Genomic DNA, 21,548 nt, shown 5'->3' with positions numbered 1-21,548 from the left:
ACTCTGGGATGCCGCCCGGAGGCCAATAACGTCGATTTCCGTCCACACGAACCCTAATCCGAGTTATCACTATCGATTTTAGCGCTACTCCTCTCGTTTGGGAGGAGTTCCGAAATCGATTTAAGGAGGCGGTTAACTCGATATTAAGGACGACATCGTGTGAACGGATACAGTGTTAAATCGGTATATCAGCCATTAAACCGATTTAAAGTCGCAGTGTAGACCTGGCCTAAAAGACAGTGTAGCAAGCGTCCCTGAAGAGTTGCACTACTAAAGCTTTAAAGAAACATCAGATTAAAAAAAATCAGTCTAAAACCCTGGCCCCCCCAAAACTGCGGAAGTTTCACCACTGACTTCAGTAGGGCCAGGAGTTCACCCTCCACATTTTTTCCCACTGTTCTGTTCTCATGTCTTTATTATTTGACTACAGATGCACAAATATCTTACACCTGTGGTTCCTAAGCTATACCTCATGGTTAAGTCACAGCTGGATAAAAACATTTTTTTTTAAAAGCTTCAAAATAATTTTTCATGTGTGACAAAATGTCACTTTACATATTTAAGCATCTCATTTTTTATCAAAGCCATAAATGCCTAAAACATGATAATGTTAAGGAAACAGAAAGTCATACTCACAATAGCCTTGAGCAGAAACCCATGCCAAGAGACAGAGACAACATATTAGTATGAAGCAAAAACAGCAGCCAAGAGAAGAAACTATTTAGTAACTCATGAACAGAAAAAATTAAAACTCTTCATTGCGGGAAAGAGGAGGGGGGGAAATATATGCACATTTTCTCTTCCTCTCTGTACTTAGTCATTTCATTATCCTGTCTCACTTTCAGGGGACTTTTAGAAAACTAGCACAAATTATGCATACTGCGTTCAATCGTGTGGATGTGTCTACACTGCAATTAGACACCCGGGGCTGGCCCATTCCAGCTGCAGCCTATGCCTGGAAGTCTACACTGCAATGAAACAGCCCCACAGTCCGGGCACAGTGAGCCTGAGTCAGTTGTCACAGGCCCGCTGTGGGTTTTTATTTGCAGTCTGGACATACCTGATGAATGCTTTTCTGCCTCCACACCAAAAACAAACAATATAAAAGTAGTAAAGAAGCACATATGTGAACCAGCATACTCAAACTAGAATTTCATAGGTTGCTGTTTTTAAGAGTCATTTTGAAGGCGTGCCCATGTTAGTGACAAAACAGTCAAACAAGACATAGTCTGTTGGATGGGCCTGTGGCCATGATGCAGAAAAAGGATGCATTATGCATCCTATGCATGAGTTCTGTATTGCACTGTAGTGAAACTGAAATTTATATGGCACATTTTACCCATTCTAGATTGCTGCATATACCTATAGCATTCTATAAAATTTTCAGGGACAGTAACAAATATATTTGAGTTAAATAACTAAGTAAAGAAGTGATGTGCTACAAAAATGTATAGCAAACCCTTTTAAAGGGCATTGCCAAGTTGAAAAACACATTCCTGTCTCAAAATGTTGTACCTATTGCTGTTACAAGTAACCCTTACGATTACTATACTGAATAGGAGGAAAAATTTATTTTCTCCATTTAAAAATAATTGACATTGACATCATCCTCTTAATTTTCTGAAAGTTTCACAATTGTTTGCCATTAGCCCTGCTCAAAACCTTCATCCACAATAAAAGAAATTTCCCTACCAGCTAGCAAACTCCCACCAGCTGTTTTTCTTGCCTTTTTCTCTCATGTGGGAAACAGTTTATTCATTTATGATAAATACTCAAAAGTAAATAGAAGTCAGCTTTATCCTATTGTCATTACACAAAAAGCATTTGTAGTCTTAAACACCTGTACACAATTATCATAGAAGAAACTCTGGCAAAAATATTCAGGAGGTGGATTTAAAAAAAACAAAACATTTAATAACTAATTTATCTCTACCTCAAAAAAAAATTAGGGAAAGAAAACTGCTTTGCTAGTGATTTCTTACCTGTATAAAGAAACAACGGAAAAAAATTCCCAGATAATTCTGTTTTTGCCCTGCACCCTCAAAATGAACCATTTCTGTCTCCATGTGGATCACATGTTAGGAGTGCATGTACTGGGCTTGCAGAAGTGCCTGACTTCAGAAATAAACAATATTTTTACTGCTTTACGGGACAGGCAATGGAACTACTTAAACAAAACAAACATCACACATTTCCACATGGTTTACAATACCTATCTTCCAATTTTCCAGGTCCACAAAGAAAATTTTTGACTTTGATCCACGTAACCAAGGGCACAGACCAGGTCTTTGAACTACATAATGGCATAGACCAACCTTCAAAATTAATTATCTACACTACTTATTTAAAAAAAAATTACTCTATATATGAAATCTATAACTAATAATAGCTAAGTATGGTTTATTCTGGTGTAGTTTACACTGATAAAAACTAGATTTAGCTAAATTAAAATAAGAAATTCAAAGCAAAATAAGCATTACACAAAAATTTGCACTGGTTTCACAAAGGGCTTGTCTCCACTCACAGTGGATCAACGCTGCGGTAATCGATCCACCAGGTCTAGTGAAGACCCGCTAAATTGACCACCAATCGCTCTCTCGTTGACTCCAGTACTCCACCGGAACGAGAAGAATAAGGTAAGTCAATGGGAGAGTTTCTCCTGTTGACCCAGGGCCATGTAGACGCCGCAATTAGTCGACCTAAGGTACGTAGCTGGAGTTGCGTAACTTAGGTCGACTTAGCCCCATGGTGTAGACCTGCCCTAAGTCTGCTTTAAAACAAAAACAGTGAAGAAGAAAGCAACAGTTTGAAGACTTGCGACTATGGGTTAGAAAGTAATATATATTTGGATATGCAAGAGAGCATACACACAACCCCAAAGGTTACAGCTTTCTACAGAGCTCTGGAGCCTGTGGCTTTTAAAGCATGTGCTCTCAAAAATGGGGATCTCCAAAAAGAATTCTCAGTGGAGAATTTGAAGCTATGGCTCCACAGCAACTATACCTTTCCCTCGCATTGCATTAAACAGACAGTCACATTTATCGAGGCATGCACAGAGGGACAATACTGCAGTAGTAAGAGGGTTGATCGTTTGAATTTCTTGGCTCTGGCATGTGTAAAATCTCAACCTTAATTTGCACTATGCAGGTACATTTCTAACAGCAATTCCTGGGTTTACTTTGGTAAGGAAGGACTTTGCTTCAGGAAAATAACACAAAACAAACAAAACCCATGGTATATTTTACTAAATGGCACTGAGAGTGGTGAATTTACATAGTGTGGCCTTGATTTTCTAAGTCTCACTAATCTACAGAGTACAAACAGAACTGTAATCAGTGTTGAATTTACCAAAGGAACAGGGACACTGAAGATGACAAGACAGGGAATGCACTTCACTTCTTTTCTACACATGATAACTTGTTTACATTTCTTTGTTTTAGACAAGAGTCTCACTTTACAAGAAGTAGGCATAGTTTAATTTTAGGCCACGCTGCTGAAATCTAAACTTGGGAGAATGAAAAGCTGCCAGAAAACTGCAACTAGGCTATTTCTTCATGATATAATATGTAGCTGGTATCACACACAGTGCAAGTTAGGATAACTGTGGGTACTTGAATATAGGTATGATGTACAATTCTACTTACATCTTCAGCTTTTGAACCTTGCTCCTGCAAAGATTTCTGCAATTCTTCAACCTGTGATTGCACCTCCAGAAGTCTCTGATTTAGCAGCCTAGAAAATAAGATACAAATTTTATTTTCAAAGGGAGTGAATAATTATGTCTGTGATTTTTGTGTCTCTTTTAGAGCTTCTTTTTCAGAAAGTTTATTTAATTTTAAAATATACTGACACTTCAGTTCATTCCAAAGTCTGACACACACATTTTGTGCCTACCAGTATTGGCCCGCTTACATAAGAGATGCAAAGCCACATTAATTTATTCAACGTCTACAACAGCCTTTAGAGAGATTATGGCTGAACTCGTCTGCTGTTTCCTACAGCAGTGGTTCTCAACCTTTCCAAACTACTGTACCCCTTTAAGGAGTCTAATTTGTCCTGCATACCCCAAGTTTCACCTCACTTAAAAGCTACTTGTTTACAAAAATCAGACAAACATACAAGTGTCACAGCACATTATTACATAAAAATTGCTTACTTTCTCATTTTTACCATATAATTATAAAATACATCAATTGGTGTGTGATACTTGAGCCTCTTTTTCTCTTGTGAACCTTATTTGAAGCCCGAGTTCCACTGTCTGGGGCTGAAGCATTTAACTTAGCTTCACGGGGCCCCCTATTATGTGGGGTTCCAGAAAACTGTCTTGCTTGCCACTGCTTAACACCGGAGGTGACGATCCTAAACCCATCTGGCAACCCCCAGGTTGAGAAACTCTGATCTAGATGAGTTGAGTAGTCCCAGGAAGACCGCTGCGTAACCCCAGGGGTATGTATATCCCTGGCTGAAAACCACTGTCCCAGAGCATCTCTGTCCATGAACACTTCAGGCAAGGATATGCCTCAGATGAGTTTCTTTCCAGTTGAACATCATGGAAAGCTGTAACACTCATTATTCGTGGGTCAAAGATGTCATCTTTTTCTCTTATGAACCCACACAGTGATGACTTGCCTCCTCTTTCCTATTCCCCCAGAAAGGATAAATTTTAAAAAATATGTCATTTGAAGCTTTTATCTTTTTCTTTCTTTCTTTCTTTTTTTTAAAAAAAGGAGAAAATGACCTAGAAGATTAAAATAGTTCTACCATTTAACAATTATGCAGTATATTTGGTAACTTCAGGTTAACTCATGATTATGAGTAATAGTTTTAAAAAAAAGCGTAACTAAAACGGTTGTTTTTTCTGTAAAATACTGTGAAGCCTTGTGGATGAGCCATGACTGCATAACTTATATGTCAAAAGATGTCTTATCTTTTGGACAAAACTAAACCATTCCCCATATCCTACCAACTCTTTGTAGCTTATGGGGATGAAACCTTAGGTAGAGCATTTTCTACACAGAGACTCTTCAAATGGAACTAGCTATAAGCAGACTGGAGTTCCAGTTCCTGAAGGTCTAAGGACATGTTCCACATGGCGCATGGCTGCTTCTGCTGGCTTGGTCTGAGATGCATCTATAGATGAGATCTGTCAGGCTGTGCAGGGGGAATCAATCCATAGAATCACAGACTACAAGGGTTGGAAGAGACCTCAGGAGGTCATCTAGTCTAACGCCCTGCTCAAAGCAGGACCAACACCAACTAAATCATCCCTACCAGGGCTTTGTTGAGCCAGGCCTTTAAAACCTCTAAGGATGAAGATTCCACCACCTCCCTAGGTAACTCATTCCAGTGCTTCACCACCCTCTTAGTGAAATAGTTTTCCCTAAAAGCCAGCCTAGGCTTCTCCCACTGCAACTTGAGACCATTGCTCCTTATTCTGTCATCTGCCACCTCTGAGAACAGCCGAACTCCATCCTCTTTGGAAAACGCACCCCCCCTTTCAGGTAGTTGAAGGCTGCTATCAAATCCTCACCTCACTCTTCTCTTCTACAGACTAAATATGACCAGCTCCCTCAGCCTTTCCTTGTAAATCATGTGCCCCAGGCCCCTAATCATTTTCATTGCCCTCTGCTGGACTCTCTCCAATTTGTACACATCCTTTCTCTAGTGGGCGGGCCCAAAACTGGATGCAATATTCCAGATGCGGCCTCACCAGTGCCGAACAGAGGGGAATAACCACTCCCAATCTGCTGGCAATGCTCCTACTAATGCAGCCCAATATGCCATTAGCCTTCTTGGCAATAAAGGCGCACTGTTGGACTCACCGAGTTTCTTGTCTACTGCAATCCCCAGGACCTTTTCTGCAGACCTGCTGCTTAGCCAGTAAGTCCCCAGCCTGTAGCAGTGCATGGGGTTCTTCCATCCTAAGTGCAGGACTCTGCACTTGTCTTTGTTGAACCTCATCAGATTTCCTTTGGCCCAATCCATGTGTCTAGGTCACTTTGGACCCTATCCCTACCTTCCAGTGTATCTACCTCTCCCCCTAGTTTAGTGTCATCGCCAAACTTGCTGAGGGTGCAATCTATCCCATCATCCAGATCATTAATGAAGATGTTGAACAAAACCAGCCCCAGGACTGACCCCTGGGGCACTCCGCTTGATACTGGCTACCAGCTAGACATCAAGCCGTTGATCACTACCTGTTGAGCCTGACAATCTAGCCAGTTTTCTATCTACCTTCTAGTCCATTTGTCCAATCCATACTTATTTAACTTGCTGGCAAGAATACTGTGGGAGACCGTATCAAAAGCTTTGCTAAAGTCAAGGTATAATTTATACATTTATAAAGCACCACCTTCTCAATTCTAGGACTTGACCAGATGCCTGTTCGAAAGGGCAGTTAGCTCTACAGTAGTCTTTACTCAAAATTACTCCTAAAGCCTCCTGCTGGAGTGTGATACTACCTGCTAATCAATACTATCTTCCTCCAACCCTGGAGATCTGCAGAGGTAGTTCATTAAGGAGAAATTTTAATTACCTGTAAATGGACCTCTGTAGGGGACTGCGGAAGACTGTGTCACGGCCTAGCTAGGGTGTCTCCGCTTTCTCGGCAGCCTTGTGAAAAGCCCCTGCTTGCTAAGTGGCCGGTCATTGTAGGACACGGCATGCCAGTTATAACTTGCTTTTAACTGGTTGAAACCAGTTTGTATGGCCTTGGGCCAAAGGGCGGACATAGCCTGTGGGAAGTCCCTTTTTGCATATGTATGAGTTGCTTTTGTATTGTGTATATATAGCTGTATGCTCCCGGTCCGCCTTTGGACTCCGACCCAGGCCGAGCTGAGCTTCGGTGCTGGGTTCCCCGCCTAAGTGACAGCAACGCCCAGGGTCCCCGTTGCGGATGTGTCACTTTACCTTCATTAAAGCCAAATAACTCACTGTGTGTGTGGGCCTCGTCCTTACAGAGCACTCAGGCACGTAACAACCTCTTTAACAGTATTATTACCTCTGCAGACCCACACTGATCCCTCTTCTTCAGAGTCCTTTATAGGACTGTAGTGGGGCAGCTGCCCCACTCCAGTAAAAAGGAGTTAAAAGCAGTCCTGGGGAGGGCTGCAGCTGGGAAAAGCTGGGCTGATTGGGGAAGCAGCCACAGCTGGGGCCACGCCCCAATCAGGCCACAGTTGGCCCTATAAAAGGACTGTGAGCCAGATACTGTAGGACTCTCTCTCTTGTCTTGGAAGGAGAAGGACTGGGCTGTCTGGGAGCTCAGGGTACAGGGAACAGAGCAGGGCTGGGGAAAGGCAAGAGAAGCTGGAGAGCTCCAGCCTGGTAAATCCCCAGGCTGCGGGCCTTGTTAAAAGGGCCAAAACAGGTACGGGATTGCAGAGGCAGCAGCCCAGAGATAGGCAGAGGCAGCTGGTCCAACCTCCTTGTCAATGATGAGTGGCCATGACAGACTGCAGTTTGCTCCAATGATAGCTGGGGCTAGATGATGACTGGCAGCAGCCACTGAGGCAAGGTCGGTCAGAGGGCTGGGGGTTCCCCTGGAAGGGAAGACCCAGAGTAGGGGTACTGCAGAGGGCAGAACCCGAGGGTAAGGGGCACCAGGAGGGACATGGGGACCTGAGGCAAGTCAGACATCGGCCAGCAGAGGGCGCTCCGGGCTGGAATCGAGCAAGTTCCCAGGACAACCAGCAGGAGGTTCTGCACCGGTGAGTCTTGCTTCACTACATGGACACACTGAGGCAGAGAAGAACTGAGAATGGATTACAGCGCAGGACCATATAGCTTTGGGTCAAGGAATACTGAGAGGCCAACTAGGCAGGGAAGGGACCAAGTGACTTTAATGCTAGCATCAATACCATGTAGCAGAGGGGTAGCCGTGTTAGTCTGGATCTGTAAAAAGCAACAAAGAGTCCTGTGGCACCTTAAAGACTAACAGATGTATTGCAGCATAAGCTTTTGTGAGTGAATACCCACTTCGTCAGATGCATGCGTTAGTCTTTAAGGTGCCACAGGACTCTCTGTTGATCAATACCATGGTGCTCACTGTGTAAATCCAAGATTACTCATGAAAAATGAGTATTTCCAAATATAAGTAAAGAAAGATACTGCTGTAAAATATGTCATAACCTTTATTGAAAACTTCAGTCTTTAGGATTCTCCTAACTTGGAATCTGAGCCAACTGTGTGGAGCAGATATCTATGTGGTCAAAGGTTTCTTGGCACAACTTTTGAACCACCTGCCTAATCTAGACTGGCCTGGCCTAGCGACTCCACTTTGATGTCCATTTCACTGAATGCCTGTTTTGAGAAAGAAAATTTATGACCTCTCAGTTTAGGAACTGAGGCGTAACTCACAAAATGCAATACATGCCTCATTATTTAAAGCAGGCCTGACTGACCAGATAGAAGGAAATCCAAAGACTGCAGGAACTGCCAGAGTTGCCGAGCTGCAACCTTCTCAATGACCCTTCCCAAAAAAGGCAGATGTCCCATTGGTCAATCATTAGCACACAGTCATAAACAAGACTGGTTTCTTGAGCGCAGACCTCAACAACAGTCCCCTGCAGGGAAACAATGATGATCTCTACCAACAGTGGACCCAGTCCAGTTCCCCTCCATTCAGATTGGATCCCAGTCATTTTATTCTCAAAGTAACATGAAAATTCTCCACAGTGAGAAAAACATGACTGTTTTGCTGACTGGACCTCACTAGCATTTATCAAGCTATCAACAGCTCAGAATAGTTCCACTGTCAGAGACTGAACAGCCCCTCTTTACCTCCTATATAACAAAAGCATAGAGTCTTAAAAATCTGTATGTCAGATCAGTTTGGCTCCACATCAGACTCCAACCCACAGCACTCTAGCCATCTCCCTTCTTGCTTCATCAATGAACCATGGTGATCACTGAGGACAAAACTGGGACAGAGAGTGTTAGAAGCTGCTGTATTGATAGTTGAGGACAAGAGATTATTATGAAGCCCTATGTCCTACTAAACCATCAAGAGCATGGTCAGTTGGTAGAACAGTATTTGCCCACAAAGTTACCAGGAAACTCACTGTGTTCCATCAACCTTTAAGGTCGGATCACCAAAAGAGGTCCCACATCTAACCTACAGTTTTAAGACAGGTGCACCACCTCACGGTAGGGTGGAAAAGGCACGTCCATGATACTAGTATATATTGCAATGTTTGAGCTGCAACTATGGCAGGATAATGTCCAAATTCTAATAATTTCCCTGGAATTATTAAAAAAACTCATGAAAACATTTCTATTGCTCTAAACTTATGTAAAACCTTCATTTTACAAAACCTAAATCAACTTGACAGAATCTCTAACAACTGGCAACAATATTTATTGGTCTTTCCTTTTGGAGATACTTGTAATGTCTTCAAAAGAAGACAAAGACAAATGGAAGGAGGACATGGAAGAATGGGTGGGAAATGAGGAGGGGAAAAGAAGGGTAGTAGAGAGGATGCAGGATCATCTTTTGTTGTAGCAGTACTGGAAAAGGGGATTCTGAAGCAATATAGACAGCCCGTTCTAACCGTGCATGTGTCAATATCCCGAATGCTCTACCAAGCTACATCTATAATAGAAAAGTGATAGAGGCTCCAAGTTCTGGAAAGGTTTAGGTATGCTCATGTGTGGACTGAGTTGCTTTTTGATACAAAATGACTAGATTCTTTGACCTGGGTAATGTAATGCTGACAACAGACTTCACAAGACAAAGGTATACGAATATTTACAAAAACAGTCATAAGAACAAAGGAACGTATTTTCCTACCTGTTCTCTGTCTCCAGTTCATTCTTCCGTAGATTTGCATCATCTAGTAGGCTCTGCAACAAGGCAATCTTTTCATTGTCGGAACCTTCTTGGTTAAGCTTCAACATCTTGTTCTCATGCTGAAGACGAATGAGTTTCTCCCTGGAGAAAGGAAATAAAAACTGCTATAAAAATCTCATCGATCGCTACAAGAAATAAGTCACAAGAAGCGTGAATATAATTTTCTCTTTACCAGTTTTAGAGATGAAGTAACAGTGACTTCACTTGAACCACCAAAACAGTAACATGTAATAGGATTACCGATTCTGTTTGGAACCTGAAGTTTTAGATGGAGATTAGGTAATTTTCAGAAAATAACTGCTTGGGATTTGATTCAGTATTCGTCAGCATATATATAATCACTAATATATCTTAAAGACAAATATAATAAACACAAAAGAAAGTTACTCACCCATAGCTGGCATTCCCTGAGTACCTTGTTACACAGATCCATGCTCATGGAACATGTCTATATATTGCACCAACACCTGCATCAGTGGGGAATTAGTGGACTTTGTCTTGAGCTATGAAATATTCCAGGTAAGGCTTTATGAAGAGATGTGGACCCCCTATGTGACTTCATTTGCTTCTACTTCATTGGAATCCAACAGACTCAAAAGAAGAGGGGATAGAAAATGGGGTTGTGGATCTGTACTCAATCTACTGAAAAATTCAAGGTATAGTTGAACAACTTGCCTTTTTCTTTCTTTCTTTTTCTTTTTTTGCACTGTTAGTAAACATACCCACATTTGGAAGACTGACAAGTGGTAAACCCAAGAGAACTGATTTGAGAAGACTAAATGACAGCAGGACTCCCTTCTCAAACTGAATTTTGAGAATAATGAGGTGAATAATGCTGTGTAAAAGGTATAAGCTGAGCTCCAGATAGAAGTGCCAATGAGTCTTTATCAAGGACAAGAATATCCATTGATTCAACCTTTCAAAACAGGTTTTAACACATTTTGACAAAGGAAATTGCTTCTTGTTTAACCCACGAATAGTCTGGGGGATTTCAGGATGTATTTTGTTCTATTAGGATAGTGAACAAGGGTCATCTTAGGATCTAAAGCATGCAGCATAGCCTCCCTTGGCAGTGAACATTGCTTGGTGAAGAAGTCAGGCAAATTTGGTGACCTCATTCAGATGAACATCGGTGGCCACTTTAGCGATAAATGTGGGGCAAAGATGCTGCTCCACATCCTCCTTTCAAAACACAAGAGTGAACAGGTCAGCCACTGAAATCTGGGGCTCGCCATTTCTGCTGGACGATATAAGGGGCACAAGAAGCTTAGAGGTCAATCATAAGACCCATTCTGGCATGTAAATGAGTCAGAAAGCTGATGGCCCAGGCCAGCCAGGGATTCCCCTTGTGAAGAACAAGTCAGGGATGGTGTAAAGCTGGCACATTGGCTTCTACACTACCCCCTGGAGGCCCCCAGTGGCAAAGGGGGGATACACCAGAGAAGGAATGTGTACTCTGGCAATACATGGCTGCAAGTTGAGGACTGCCCTTGTATTCAGTCAGTCCTGGATTTCTGATTGCTAAAATAAGATTACTTTTTACGACAGTCCAATGAAAGAAAGAGCTGAGAGGATCTATGATATCTAAAAGGCAGTGTTTCTTCTGAAAGTTCATTGTTAAAGGAACATTTTACCTATAATCCCATCCTTCTTCTAACAACCTACCTCAGTAGTTGATGGTTCTTTGCTGTCAATCCCTGCTGGAACTACTATCCCTACATCTTACCGAAGAGGAGTGGTTCTCTAAGGAGTGATGGTGCTGCTTTTTCTGCTTTCTCTCATGATCTTGTAATACCAAGGAAGAAACTTTCAGTACCAAATCTGAAGTCACTCTTTAAAACATTCCAGTCCCTCGCAGAGTTGAACTTTGATTTGCCTCAAGGATGGGGCTTGAAAGAAAGGCCCAGAGATGGCTCAGACTCTGCCCTGGAAGCTATATCTTTTTCCATCAACATCAACCAGAGTAGAGACCCAGGTAGTTATAGGCCCAAGTAATAAACTCCAAGCAGATAGAGCATCTTGGGGGTAAGTACCCCCCACTGAAGCATTGAGTATCAAGGTCTATTGTTATATGTCTATACAGCCCACGACAGTGAGTCTCCCAGCCTGGGTCGACAGATTTGGGCTTGTGCTACCATGCTAAAAGTAGTTGTGTAGACATTGCAGCTTGGGCTGTAGGTTGAGCTCTGAAGCCTAGGGATGGGGGTGGGCATCAGAGCCCAAGCCCTAGCCTGAGCTGCATCTTCAAAGCATTGTCTACACAACCACTGTTAGTATGGCACCATGAGGCCAGGTCTGTCAATCCGGGCTGGGAGGCTTGCTGGCACGTGGCTGTGTAGACATACCATTACAGATTTCCTGCCTCTACAGCAAGGTTAGGTCTTAAAGCTCATCTTTCTTCCTGGCTCTGCCACCATGGCAGAATGACTATCACACTGAGGATAGGAGAGAGAGATTACTATAAAACTGAAACAACTTAATCCCTAAATACTTGTAAACAGAAAAATTAACTCTACCTATTACTATATTTAGTTGACTTTACAATAAAAACTAACTCTTGACCAAGGAGAAATAACAAAGGAAAATGACCTAAAGACTGAAAGTCAAGGATTTCTAATTTGCTGCTTTGGAGACTGGAAGAAACAGAAGGCATGGCTCCTTCTAAAGCCCTGCCTCAAACTTTTCATAGCTCAAGGTAAAGTCTGCATGGCCCCCAAAGAACAAAGATTTCCAGAGGGTGCTGGGAGTAGTACGGAACATGCAGGTACATCACAAGAGTGTGCATCGCTGACAATATTAGAAGGGAAAGCTCTTTTTAAAAATAGAGGATAAAGTTAGCTTGGAACTGACAACATGGTTTTATCAAAGGGTATGTCTACACTACCCGCTGGACCAGGGATCGATTTATAGCATCTAGTGAAATGCAATAAATCGATCCCTGATCTCTCTGCTCTCGACTCCTATACTCCACTGCAGCGAGAGGCTGGAAGCGGAGTCGATGGCGGAGTGCCGGCAGTCGACCCTGCGCCATGAGGATGCGAGGTAAGTCGACCTAAGATGCGTCGACTTCAGCTATGCTATTCTCGTAGCTAAAGGGCGTATCTTAGGTCGATCCCCCTCACCCTCAGTGTAGACCAGGCCAAAGTTATAGTTGATGAACTCATACTGTATCATAATAATGTGCGGATTGTGTAATATACTGATCAGAGTGCATGCTTACCATTGCCTACAACTGCTAAATGGCACTTTCCCCAAGACCTTTTCTGTCTGGTTTTAAAACATGGAAGCTGCCTATTTACCACAGGAAGCCTATACCAAAGGTATCTTGTACTGCTTTTCCCAAGCCTCTATATGAAAATCTTCTTTTTATTCAGAGTTCTGAATCAGTAAAGAAATAAGTGATTCAGAACTGAGGGCACTTAAGAGCCTAGCCCTGCAACTGCTTGCTGAAAAAGCACTTACTGTTGCGTGTAGTTCCCTACACATCGGAAGCACTATTCACCATAGTGAGCACTATACCTGGCAGCAAGCATTTGCAGAAGTCGAGTCTTGGGGTGTGAACAGCAGTGCACACCAAAATTCTGTCCTGTAACTGCCCCCATGTGAATGCTTTGGGTACAAACTAAATGACTCCTACTTTGCATTAATGTAGTCCTCTTCAAAAAGGATTACTGGAATGTAGTTACCATAGTAAGAGTATAGTAAGAATATAGCAGTAGGAATATACTACCAACCCCCTGACCAGGGTGGTGAAGGGGACTGTAAAATGCTCAGGGAGATTAGAGAACCTACAAAGGCAGAAAATGCAATAATGATGGAGGTTTCAACTATCTCCATGTTGACTGGGTACATGTCACCTCAGGATGGGATGCAGAGATAAAGTTTCTTGACACCTTAAATGGCTGCTTCTTGGAGCAGCTAGTCCTGGAACCCACAAGGGGAGAGGCAGTTCTTGATTTAGTCCTAAGCGGAACACAGAGTCTGGTCTAAGAGGCGAATATAGCTGAAGAGCTTGGTAATAGTGACCATAATATAATTAAATTTAACATCCCCATGGGGGAAAACTGCCAAAGAAACCCATTACAGTAATATTCAACTTCAAAAAAGGAGAACTACACAAAAAAGAAGGTATTCAAATAGAAAATAAAAGAAGAGTCACAAGGGAGACATGCCTGCAAACTGCAAGGAGACTATTTTTTTAAACTCCACAATAGAGGCTCCAAGTAAATGTATACCCCAAATTAATAAAGAGAGTAAGAGGACTAAAAAATGCCACCATGGCTAAACAGCAGAGTAGAAGAGGTGGTTAGGGGCAAAAAGGCATCCTTTAAAATTGGAAGTCAAATACTAGTAAGGAAAATAGAAAGGTGCATAAACTCTGGCACGTTAAATGTAAAACTGTAAAGCAGGAAGGCCAAAAAAGAATTTGAAGAGCAAGTAGCAAAAGACAAAAAAAAAAAAAAAAAGTTGCTGTTAGTTTTCGAAAGTACATGAGAAGCAGGAAACCTGCCAAACAATCAGTGGGGCCACTGGATAATCGAGATGCTAAAAGAGCACTCAAGGAACACAAAGCTGTTGTGGAAAAGCTAAATGAGTTCTTCACATCAGTCTACACTGCAGAGGCTATGGGGAGATCCCCACTCCTCAGCCATTCTTTTAGATGACAAATCTGAAGAACTGTCCCAAATTGAGGCATCAGTAGAGGCGGTTTTGGAAGAAACTGATAAATTAAACAGTAATGAGACACCAAGATAAAATGATATTTCTGAAGGAACTAAAATGTGAAATTGTGGTATGTAACCTATCGCTTAAATCAGCTTCTATACAAGATGGATTGAGGGTAGCTAATGTAATGCCTATTTTTAAAAAGGCTCCAGAGGTGATCCTTGAAATTACAGGCCAGTATCTAACTACATTACCAGGAAAAGTGGTTGAAATTATAGTAAAGAACAAAATTATCAGAAATGTAGATAATCTTAATATGTGGGGGAAGAGTCAACACAGCTTCTGTAAAGGGAAATCATGCCTTACCAATCTATTAGAATTCTGTGGAGGAGTCAACAAGCACGTGGACAAAGGTGATCCAGTGGATATAGTGTACTTGGACTTTCAGAAAGCCTTTGACAAGGTCCCTCACCGAAGACTTTTAAGCAAAGTAAACCGTCATGGGATAAGAGGGAAGGTCCTCTAATGAATCAGTAACTGGTTAAAAGATAGGAAACACATGGTAGGAATAACTGGTCAGTTTTCAAAATGGAGAGAGGTAAATAGTGGGATCTCCCAAGGATCTGTACTGGGACCAGTGCTGTTCAACTTATTTATAAATGATCTGGAAAACAGGGTGAACAGTGAGGTGGCAAAATGTGCACAATACAGAAAGATAGTTAAGTTCAAAGCCGACTACAAAGAGCTACAAAGGAATCTCACAAAACTGGGTGATTAGGCAACAAATGGCAGATGAAATTCAATGTTGATAAACGCAAAATAATGCACATTGGAAAAAAATAATCCCACCTATACTTACGAAATGATAGGGTCTAAAGTAGCTGTTAACACTGAAGAAAGATCTTTGAATCATTATGGATAGTTTTCTAAAAACATTCGCTCAATGTGCAGCGGCAGTCAAAAAAGCTAACAGACTGTTTGGAACCATTAGGAAAGGGATAGATAATAAGACAAAAAATATCATAAATCCATCTCATATGCAGTTCTGGTAGTTTCATCCCAAAAAAGATCTACTAGAATTGGAAAAGATACAAAGAAGGGCAACAAAATGATTAGGAGTATGGGAATATAAAATCATGAATGGCATGGAGAAAGTGAATAAGGGAGTGTTACATACCCCCTCAGATAACACAAGAACTATGGGGTCATACATTGAAATTAATAGGCAGCAGGTTTAAAACAAACAAAAGAAAGTACTTCTTCACACAACACACAGTCAACCTGTGGAACTTGGTGTCATGGGATGTTGTGAAGGACAAAATTATAAAATGAGTTCAAAAAAGAATTAAATAAAATTCATGGAGGATGGGTGCACCGATGGCTATCAGCCAAGATAGTCAGGAACACAATCTCATGCTCTAGGCGTCCCTAAAAGTCCGACTGTAGATGCTGGGACTGGATGATGGGGATGGATCATTCAAACTTGCTCTGTTCTGTTCATTTCCTCTGAAGCATCTGGCACTGACAAATGATAGAGACAGGATACTGGGCTGGATGGACCATAGATCTAACCTAGTACGGTTGTTCTTATGACTGCAGGATCCCCTCCAGGTGGCAACTAATGACCTGAATACTTATCACACTTCAACATTACAGAGCAAATGAGATATGAGAGGGGGGCACTTTTGCCTGGAAGCCCATTTTTTACATTAATTGCTGTTAATTATTAAATCATGTTTATTATGGTAATGACTGAAGGCCAATCAAGAATTCTGGCATGACATAAATTCTGCTTTAGATGCAACAAATCCTGCATCTTGGCAGAGCGTTAGGCTAAATGACTCTTGTGGTCCCTTGTAACCCTATGATTCTGATTCTATAATGGGGCCCCATTGTGCTAAGTGCTGTCCATCCCCGCAAGAGCTTGCAATCTACTGGTTTCTTATGAATGTAGTCACCATTCATTGAACTACTCCGACCTGCCTTTAAAGGTGACCTGCAAAGGATTTTTTTTTAAAAAGGGCTTATGCCCCTGTTTGTCTCATCATGACATATAAAGAAGGCCTGAAATGTTTTTTTGCTTATTTTAAAAAGAGGTTCTCCTCCTGCCCTCCGCTTGTTTGTATACCTTAGAAAGTGACAGGAATGTCAACTCTGCTCTTGCCTCATTTTCCTGGAGGATTTGCGGAAGGATTTCTCAGGGAATATATTGTTCTGACATCTTAACTGAAGGGGTGAAGGTGCTGAATCTTTAAGATATTCTTCTCTAAAATCTTGAAAGGTGGTGTTTTAAAAAAAAGAACAGTATGATTGAAAATTCCTTCCTCACCCAATGGCTCAACTTTCACCCTTCTTGTCTCTTGTGATGTACTGTTACACTAACTTTGCTGGAACCAAAAGCCTTATCTAGACTAGGAAACTTGCTTTTTAAATATTGGCTAATATGATTTTATGCATCACTACGCCACAGTCTACATGAGGTGATACATGATGTTTAAAGTCATTTTAGCTAACATGCTTAAAAAAATGTTTTTTCCCTAATCTAGACAAGACTAATGTCTTTCAAGCTAGAAGTTATCTGATTTTCAAGTTTAACATTAAATAAAAACCTGTTTCCTCCAGGTAAAAACTACTTTCAGACCTTCTCTATTAATAATAAAGAACCAAGCTCACACAGGTCACAGTGGAGGAATGTTCCCTGTGGTGTCCGGATTAGTTATAAATGTTGAAGGCTGCATGGCCTGGTGGATAGGGGATTGTAATGGGAGTCAGGAGACCTAGGTTCTGTTCTCAGCTGTCACTGAGCTGCTGGGTATCTTTGGGCAAGGCATTTCACCACTCCGTGCGTGCTCCCCTCCCACCCTTTGCCTAGGTATGATAGTGCCCAGAGCTCCATTGAGAATGCTGAGGTTTGTTTTCTCTCCTTTGCAGGTCACTTTTAAGGCTCTTGTGATAAACACCTCTTTGAAAACACTGCTTCAGAAAGCATTAATCCCCTCTTCACTGCTCTTTAACTAACCCGGAACCAACTCATGTCACAGCAATGTACAGTAAAATAGAGAGAAGGAATCCTTTTTTGTTAGAAGCCATCCAGCAAGCACCGCCTTCACCACTCCAGAGAAGAGTTCTCAAGCTCATATGCATCTGCCCAATCACTGAAAACAGAGGTACCGACATCTCAAGAGGAAAAAGAGTAATTCCAAAGGAGTTGCAGTGTATTTCTTAGAGATGGGGGTTCCCTAATTACTCCAGTTTCAAGCTGCCGTGATATTAGACTGTCTGGACAATATTAAATACACCGCAGATGGTCTTAAACCACAATGATTTTCAATTCTGACTTTATTCTCCTGATTTGCTCTGTTTTCTGATAAGTGCATGTCTTCCTCACTTGATAATACAAATGATTTTTAAATCCAGTTTATAATTTGATATTTTAACTGTTTTCTCTTCAACAACATGAAGTCCCATTGTTACAAATCCTTCTTTTTTAACATGCCTAAAAATAGTAATATCATGAACTCTTTAGAGAAATGGGATCCAGTGAAAGCACTTTAAAAAAAACAAACAACAGTATGACACAGGCCTAGGGCAGGCCAAATAAACTTAATTGTAAGTGTAAGAGGAACAGCTTTGTAGAAATCCAAACGAGGAGAAAAGAACTAGTGTGAATCTTAGTGATAAACTTAAAAACTCTGAAAAAGAACTAATTGTGTGCATACACATCCTAAGGTCTATGGAGACAATAAGCATGATTTCACTTACTTGATTTCAGGAGTAACAATTTCTGCTGCTAGACTGTCTGAAGACTCCTGGCTTCCCAGTGGCATCAATCCTGTTTCAGACATAAAGAAAAAGATTAACAGAAAGTACAGTAATTTTTTGTTTCAGAAGGCTATGGATAAATACTGTTTAACAGGATTAAATTTTAAGAGAACATTACAAACAGTATGCTCCTTGTGAGCAGGTGAGAAATAATACAGAGTCATGCTATAACAGGAAGGAAAGATGAGCATAACTCCATTTTTGAACAGATTTTCTGTTCCCATTTTCCTCCATTTTGGACAAAGTTTTCTTTAAATTAGAAGTTATGGTTTATTCCTTGGCTTATGTAAAAATATAAGTATTTGAATATGATATATGGAATATCAATCAATGCATATGTACAACATAAGTTTAGGAAAACTATGTTAAGACATTAATGTAAACGTTTTGGAGATAAGTGAGTTGGTTTCTTACTGCCATTACTTAGAAATCAAACTCTTAAAACATTTTTGAAATATCACATTTCAGGAGAGACCAAGCATGGAAAATTTCAGCCAAAGGTTGAAAGCTTCATGAAGTTCTGAACATCTAAAAATGTGATTTATAGCAGAAGTTGTTTCACAATCTCAAGTTAGTGGATGTTACATTGGTCAACTATAAAATAACAGTAAACCTGTCTAACCTGGCCCTATGAAACCTCAGTGGACGTTCTTTAGAAAAAGATAACTTCAGTTTCTTTTTCTCCATTACCTGAAGTTGTGAGCTGCCCCTCTTGTGCTTGTACACATCGAAGCTCTTCGATAGTTTCTTTTAGGGAATCTCTTTCCGTTCTTAACCTCTGAGGGATTGGAAGCACAAGAAATATTAATCTCAGCTCTACCAATCCATCTTTAACTCTAGGCATGTTGCCACTATGCACATCATTGTCAGCACTTTATCAAAGAGGATTAATGTGCACTGCTAGAAATGCCTTTCATAGCAAGGAATCCCAATTCATTCCCTGGGCAGAATTTAAAAAAAAGAGCAGCTACTCACCAACAACACTGGTTCTTTGAGAGTCCTGTGTCTGAATATCTACATTTGTGGGGTCAAGACACCTGCACCATGAACTTTCAGAGTTCTTTAAGGAGAGCAGTATCCCCATCAGGGCCACTCACACTGTCCTTCTTCTCCTCTTGTGCAGGGTTCCTAGCTATCCAGTGGAAGTAGGCAAACAGATTTTCACTTCCTTCCCCTAATATGGGAATTCTTAACCCCGCTCAACAGAAGTCAGGAAGGTAGGTAGGGAACTGGAATATGCAGAAGCAAACACTTGAGGAACTATGGTTACTGGTAAGTAACTTCTCTTTCTTCTTCAAGGGTCTCTGCATACTTCCAGTGGTGGAAGATTAGTGAGCAGCATAACCCCTAAGAAAGTCAATGGCCTTGACCTTTAGTTAAGCATTTGGCTGAGACTGGGACATAGATGAAAACTAGCTGCTTGTGACTCAATCCAGGCAACACTGAGGTAATGCTGGTTAGAAAATAAAATTATAAAACATGGCAAGGATAATATCTGTCCCTCTGAGTGTTTCTCATCTGTTGTTCAAATTTGCCACATTCAGGAGACTGTTTAGATTCCCAGCTTCTTGATCAGCAAACAGCAACGTCGAGAATGACATTTTATTTAACAGTGGCCTAGAACTGATCAGTCACCAAACAGCTTTTTAAAAATTATTAAGCCCTGTCTCTTCCAGGTGATAAGTGGTATTTAAAAACATTAGACTTAATTGTGTTGGAGAACATATTTTAAAAACACTAAATTTTTTTGTCAAGACACCGCACAAGATCATCCAGCCTAATGCTTTTTCCCATTGGCCAGTGTCATAACCTGACAGCTCAGGCCTGTATGAGTTTAAAAATATTCATGTCCTTCTCAGGGACTTGATATAGATTGTCTGCACCTCCATGTAGGAAGAAATTAAAGTTGGGATTATTGAGGCCCTCTCAAATGCCAGGCCCAAATGGTCAATTAGATCACAGGAAGGTTCAGTACAAAGCATGGAAGCCATTCAGTGTCTCTGACATCAACAGGTCTCACTACAACCAGAAATGGCATTGATGGTACTGGCTATCCCAGACTCCAGGACCATGGAAACTGTGGACACTTTGACACTGACAGCCCTGGATAGCTTCCCACTCCATACGAGAGTTACAGGACAACTAGATCTGCAGGTGGAGTAGAGGATGGTGTAGGGTAATAATCCAAGCTACAGTCTGCCTCAGGAGAACTAGGATGTGAGTTAAGTGACCAAGAACTCCAGTACAGTCTTCAACTTCCATCCAGGTACAGAGCTAACATTGGTGAGCAACTCTTTGCAGCTGATCTTCATGACTGCTCTCCACCACGCCTGATCGACCCAAGTCCATCTAGGGATCTTGGGCACTTTGGCCAGCAGTTCTCTGCTGCACCTTTGGTGGTCAGAAGCTACGGAAGAGCAGTTAAGGCTTCTTCTCTTTTTCTGCCCTCTGAGCCCTGGATGACAGGAGGAGTGAGTGGCCCCAACTGAGACTGCCCTCCAGAAGATTCCAAAAGTTTGCAGCACATGCACTTTGATCCCACAAATGGGAGTATGTAGAGGCTACACTGAAGATTTTTTACTTTAAAAGAAAAACTTCTGAGTTTGACTCCAGAGGAATATTCTGAAAGTTTGAAACCCAGTTTAAAATTAAATACACTTTACAATGACATGTGAGATTTCTGAGTCTTCCACTGCTGGATACTCAAAGCTAAAACTTGTTACAATGTTCGTGAGGGATCTATGTAGGAGGTTAGATAAACACAGCCACAAGAGAAAAGGATATTGAGAAGAAAAGACAAATGTGTCGTCTTGGCTCTTCATTTTTAAAATCTACTACACACATTTTCATAGTTACCTTGAAACCAGATCGGTTTATCAAACTCCACAGTTATTACATGTATACAATATTTTACCCAGACAACAGACAATTTAAAGTGAACTAAGAAATATAACTTGGCTAAACAGGTCATTTTGATTGGCAGGTCCAGGGTAACAAGGATACAAATTTGTTACCACCACCACAAGAAAAAAAGCAACATCTAAACACTTACATCTTTTTCTTTTTGGAGGCTGTCTACTTTTTCTTTCAGGAATTTGTATTCAAATTCTAATTTATCTGCTTTCTTTGATTCTTCAGATAATCTGTTTTGTAGTTCAACTACCTGTGAGACAAAAGGAGGAATTGTTTGTCTATCTGTGTTAAACATAAT

At 41.2% G+C, this 21,548-nt stretch overlaps 1 protein-coding gene across 6 annotated transcripts in view; it reads right to left on the bottom strand.

The window, feature by feature from the left end:
- The window catches only part of HOOK3 (hook microtubule tethering protein 3), a 138,777-nt gene that overhangs the window by 42,035 nt on the left and 75,194 nt on the right, over positions 1-21,548 (bottom strand). For 3 of the 6 annotated variants that reach the window (XM_075067423.1, XM_075067421.1, XM_032780303.2), the window contains 5 exons: positions 21,390-21,500; positions 19,028-19,115; positions 18,278-18,347; positions 9,791-9,931; positions 3,645-3,732 (listed from right to left, as the gene is read on the bottom strand). In XM_075067423.1, the coding sequence (XP_074923524.1) occupies positions 3,645-3,732; positions 9,791-9,931; positions 18,278-18,347; positions 19,028-19,115; positions 21,390-21,500 (498 nt within the window). Of the gene's footprint in view, positions 1-3,644; positions 3,733-9,790; positions 9,932-18,277; positions 18,351-19,027; positions 19,116-21,389; positions 21,501-21,548 lie in introns of all 6 variants that reach the window. The other 3 variants (XM_075067422.1, XM_075067419.1, XM_075067420.1) reach the window with 1 other exon arrangement.

The sequence above is a fragment of the Chelonoidis abingdonii genome, chromosome 6 (assembly GCF_003597395.2).
Source record: "Chelonoidis abingdonii isolate Lonesome George chromosome 6, CheloAbing_2.0, whole genome shotgun sequence".
NCBI classification, from domain to species: Eukaryota; Metazoa; Chordata; order Testudines; family Testudinidae; genus Chelonoidis; species Chelonoidis abingdonii.
Note: the sequence above shows the minus strand (reverse complement) of the source record. Positions and strands in the feature narration are given on the sequence as shown.